Source organism: Chelonia mydas, chromosome 1, assembly GCF_015237465.2.
Source record: "Chelonia mydas isolate rCheMyd1 chromosome 1, rCheMyd1.pri.v2, whole genome shotgun sequence".
Lineage (NCBI taxonomy): Eukaryota > Metazoa > Chordata > Testudines > Cheloniidae > Chelonia > Chelonia mydas.
The window spans coordinates 257,290,227-257,294,954 of record NC_057849.1 but is presented as its reverse complement, the minus strand read 5'-3'; the positions used below and the strand labels follow the sequence as shown (position 1 = coordinate 257,294,954).

The following is a 4,728-nucleotide window of genomic DNA, read 5'->3' as shown; positions in this document are numbered from 1 at the left end:
AGTCACTCCTGGGCTCAGGACAAATCACTACCACATCGCCATTCAAGAGTAAAGGAACCAGAGGGGTTTTATTTGGCTATCACCCCATTAGGCAGGACACCATCTATCACTGCCTGCCTTTGCAGCCACAGGGAAGTCATTGGTAGCAAGGTTGAATGACATTTACACGTCAGGCCTACCTTCCCTTCAGGGACGCTCTGACTGGCTGTAGACCCTCAAGCACATCACAGATAGGACATCACAACTATAGTCCTGCCTCAGGCTTGCTTTCCCTCAGGCATACTATGGTGACAGGCACCCGTCTCTTAAGCAGCCCCTCCCTTCCTCCCTGCCTGCCAGCCAGCCAGCCAGCCAGATCTGTCCCACATAGTGAGAGCTGAAGGTCTGCTTTCCTTGTGAGTCAGCCCTCAATTGAACTGTGCTCTCCCCTTTTAACCTCTCCCTCTAAACCTGCCGCCGCAGGTATGCTGGGGCAGGGCTGATTGAGACCACAGCAACTCATTCCTGGTAAGTGTGCAGTTGTATTCCCCATTGCACAGATGCTGGTTTCCTCCGGGCCCCAGAGGTGCTCAACCCCCAGCTCTGCCCCCAACCACCCACTTCCCCAAGCCCTCACCCTGCCTCACCTCTCCCCCGCTGCTTCTCCCCGCCTCCACCCCAGCTCCCCCCAAGCTCCCACCCTCACCCATTCCCACCCCTGCTCTGCCCCACCTCTTCCCACCCAGTTCCACTCCCTCCCCCAGGTATGCCCTATCCCTTCTTCTCCTCATTGCCCCCCCCCCCCCGAGATCCTCCTGCATGCTGCAAAACAGCCGATCGCAGTAGGTGGGAGGCACAGGGAAGGAGGGGGAGGCTCTGATCAGCAGGGCCACTGGCAGATGGGAGGCGCTGCGGGGGGAGGGGAGGAGCTGGCTGCCAGTGAGTGCTAAGCACCCACTAATTTTTTTCCATTAAAAGCACCTACAGAGTTGGCACCTATGCCCCATCGCAGTCTCCTAGGGAGATTATTCCAGTCAAATGGAGATCACTAGCAGGAGATCTATTTTAAATGTAATACCGCCACCCATCAGAGTGGTATCTGAGTACCTTTCAAATAAAATTGATAGCAATAGTGAAGTCCCTACTGGACTTAATGGAGTAGCTGCCACTTCTCCCTTTTTGGGGCAAAAATTTTAGTTGGGGTGTGGGATTCATTTACCCTTTTTTCAGTTTGATGTGTTACAGGGTTTGGGGGGAATGACTGGGGGGAGGGGTTAAAGTAATATTTGTTTCCTGTATGCAGCTAAAATTTTCCTTTACTCAGATTCACTCAGTTACTCCTAGTTATATCCCTAATACCATTTCAATCAATCCTTCTTCCATGGTGTTTACATCCTTCAAGTTTTCTAGGTAGTCATCCTCTTCCCCTCTGTAGTTGTTAAGTCAAGTTATATATTTAATTATTTTAATCTTTTCTTGTGCGTCAAACTCTTGATCTTTTTGTTGTTGTTGTTCTTGGAATATTCTCTAGCTATTCAAAGTCTTTCTGGACTTGAGGTGCCCGTCACCATACTCTCTATCCCTTTTAGGTCAGGTGTTCTTAATCTTTGGCCTGGTAATGGCAGAATGAACTTGTGCTACTCCTTTGCCATTGGCTTGACAGAGAGAACCAGGTGTTTGCTAAAAGTTTCACACAGCACAATGTACACAAAGGGGTTGAGGCAACTGTTCGCATAGCCTAGGCTGATGGCTGCATTATATGTGTAATAGAAGATAAGAGTGGGGTGACTGATAGACAGCTATATCAACTGTAGTAAGTGGTATGGTGACCAACAGATAAAGAAGACCAGGCATATAACAATGGCAATCACTCTTCTCAACCTCAGCCGGACACTGCATTGGTTAGCTGGGGCTACAGAGGACTTCATGTGTCGAAGTATCTGTGCATATGCGGCAACAATAACTACAAAGGGAAGAGCGAAGGCCAGGAAGAACTGGTACAAGGTGAACCAGTACAGGTCAGTCTCTGGATTGGGGAGGCGGATGTCACAGCCCACAGTACCACCAGGAAATGGGATGAGCCTGGCACAGAGCCATACTGGAGTAATGCTGATGAACGAGAGTGTCCAGAGGAGGAAGATGACCGAGGTAGCGACAAAGGGCTTCCTGAATCTTGAAGAGGAAATGGGGTGAACTGTGGCCAAATATCGGTCTATGGACATAGCAGTAAGAATATAAGTGCTGGTGAACTGGCTGTTGGCATCCATGTCAGTGATGAGTGTGCACATGATTTCACCAAAGTGCCAGATCCCATTCCCCATGAGTTGGTGGACCATGAATGGCATGCCCAAGGGGAAAAGGAGGTCCACTACCGAGAGATTGGTGATGAAGATGTCTGGGACATAATGGCACCAAGGAACTTGGATTTCTTCACTATTGTAAAGATGATCATAGAGTTGCCAGCAATGCCAAAGAGACAGATGATGCCAAACACAGAGGGCAGGATGGTGCTGGTATAAGAAAAGCTCCGCAGTCGTGGCCACTCTGAAACCAAAGGAAACATATTTATAACAGGTGGACTTTTGTCATTTATGTTTGTGACAGAATTTGGTGCTGGAAAAATGACTCTGCCAATGCACCTCCAGACTAGCCCTTTCACACTGTTTGCTGTTCCACACAAACTCTGCCAATGCAGCAGCCTTTGTTATTCCAGTTCTGGGCCACACCGCTCTACCAATACACCTCAACAGGAACACAGGAATTGCCAAACTAGATCAAACCAGTAGCTCCTGGAGTCTAGTATCCTGTCTCTAATAGAGAGCAATAAGAGATTCTTCAAGGGAAGATTAAAGAAGGCCCATAATGCACAATTATGGAATAATTTACCCTTTGAGAAAGTTTCTTTCTGAATCCAGACATTTCATGATTAACTTATACCCTGAAGCGTGTGGGATTTTATCCCTTATACTTTATTATCCTAGTTAATGTAACTGCAGATGTTCTCCTTATCTGTTTTAAACAAAATCTAATCATATTTGAAATCACAATAAGCTCTTGGCCTCAATATCTTGTGGCAGTGAGTTTCACAAGTTAACAGGGTATTGTATAAAAACGTATCTCTTTTTAGTTGAGTAAATGCCCCTTTTGTTGTTGTGTTGAAGAGGGAGTAATAAGCAGCATCCAATGTACCTTCTCTGGACTCTGTATTATTTTCTATACCTCTTTTATTTTCCCTTTTATTAATCTCTTTTCTGAAACAGTTCTAGTCTTTTCAGTTTCAACATGGAAATCTCTCCGTGCCTTTATCATTTTTACAACCCATCTCTGGACCCTTTCTATTTCTGCAGTATCTTTTTTGAGATTCAGTGACCAGGCTGAACCCAGTTGTAATGAGGTGGAACAACTTCATTCTGGCACACAGGGGGTTAACTCATCCTGTTGGGCTCAGCTAACCCTGCCCCTTCCCCCTGGCAGGAAGTGTAGGGGTGGGGCAGGAAATATAAGAGCAGGAACCTGTTGGTCAGTTGAGGGGAGGCTAGGGAAAGAGTCAGATGTCTTTCCCAGGGAGCTGAGCCATCCATGGAGCCAATGATTGGCTGTGGCAGGCAATGTCTCTCCTGAATCAGCTTGGAGCCAGGCAAGTAGAGCCCTGCGTGGATAGCCATGGATATAAATTGGTATCTGTGGAACGGCAGGGCTCTCCTGGGAACCGCAGCAAAAAAGGAGCGGAACATGAGGTTGCTGCTCCCAGGAGCCAGTGGCCCATGCCGGTGGCTCCTCTGGCACAGCTGTACCACCTCCAGCCCCACCCCTGTCCCTTCCATGCAGCTGTCTGTGTCTCCTGTCTGGGGGCGTGTGTGCCAGTTGAACACAAGAGCATGACCAGGGACAGCTGCCGGTCAGCCTGGTGCCTGCCCCAGTGGTCGAGGCTGGGGGCGATACAGCCGTGCCAGAGGAGCTGCTGGTGTGGGGTGCTGGCTCCTGGGAGAGGCAGCCCCATGTTCTTCTCCTTTTGCTGCTGCAGTTCCTGGGAGAGCCCTGCGGTTCTGCGGATACTGATTTATATCTGCATCTGCGGGTATAAATTTGTATCTGTGCATGGCTCTAAAGGCAAGCCACTGCCCTGGGAGGCTGAGGAACCCACAGAGAAAGTGGAGAATGAGCTGTTCACCAGGGAGCCTGGGAACCAGCTCCCAGCAGCTGCAGAGCAATCCAACCAGATGCTGATAGGAGGCAGTCCAGGGAAATGAAACATTGGCTTTGTGTTGCTCGGAGGCAAGGCAGTGACTTCATGTTTCCCTGACAACCCAGTGATGGGATCACCTGTTGCTTAAAGGGCCCTGGGCTGGAACCCCTTGGCCCTGTCCCTGCACTTATGGTTGGATGAGTGCTAACCCCAAGGCCAAGAGGCCTCAGCTATTGCCTGTTTATTGGCCCAGCCCACACCCAGGAAGCCTGAGCTATTGCTTGTTTAGTTGCCCCTCTGGATGCCAGGATGCCTGAGTGATAGATCCAATGTGGATGCTGAGTCCCAAGGGCTGCCAAGAAGGAATGCCCTGACCCTGAGATGCAGGAACCATACACCAATATGCCAGGTGAGGGCATACCATTGATTTATATATGGCATTATACTCCTTTCTTGAGAAAACAGCTTGATTCAGAACTCATAGGAGTTTTTTTTGTTTGTTTTGTTTTACACTGTGCTTTTAGCCCTGATCCTATGCTATGGTTAAGGAGCGCTCCCAGCAA

At 48.9% G+C, this 4,728-nt stretch overlaps 1 protein-coding gene across 1 annotated transcript; it reads right to left on the bottom strand.

Moving 5' to 3' along the window:
- Nucleotides 1–1,255: 1,255 nt before the first annotated feature.
- MCHR1 (melanin concentrating hormone receptor 1) lies at nucleotides 1,256–2,542 on the bottom strand. The gene is given in 2 exon segments (XM_007072762.4): nucleotides 1,256–2,384; nucleotides 2,387–2,542. Coding segments are annotated over 2 exon segments (924 nt in total). The 3' UTR covers nucleotides 1,256–1,616.
- Between the last annotated feature and the right edge of the window lie 2,186 nt (nucleotides 2,543–4,728).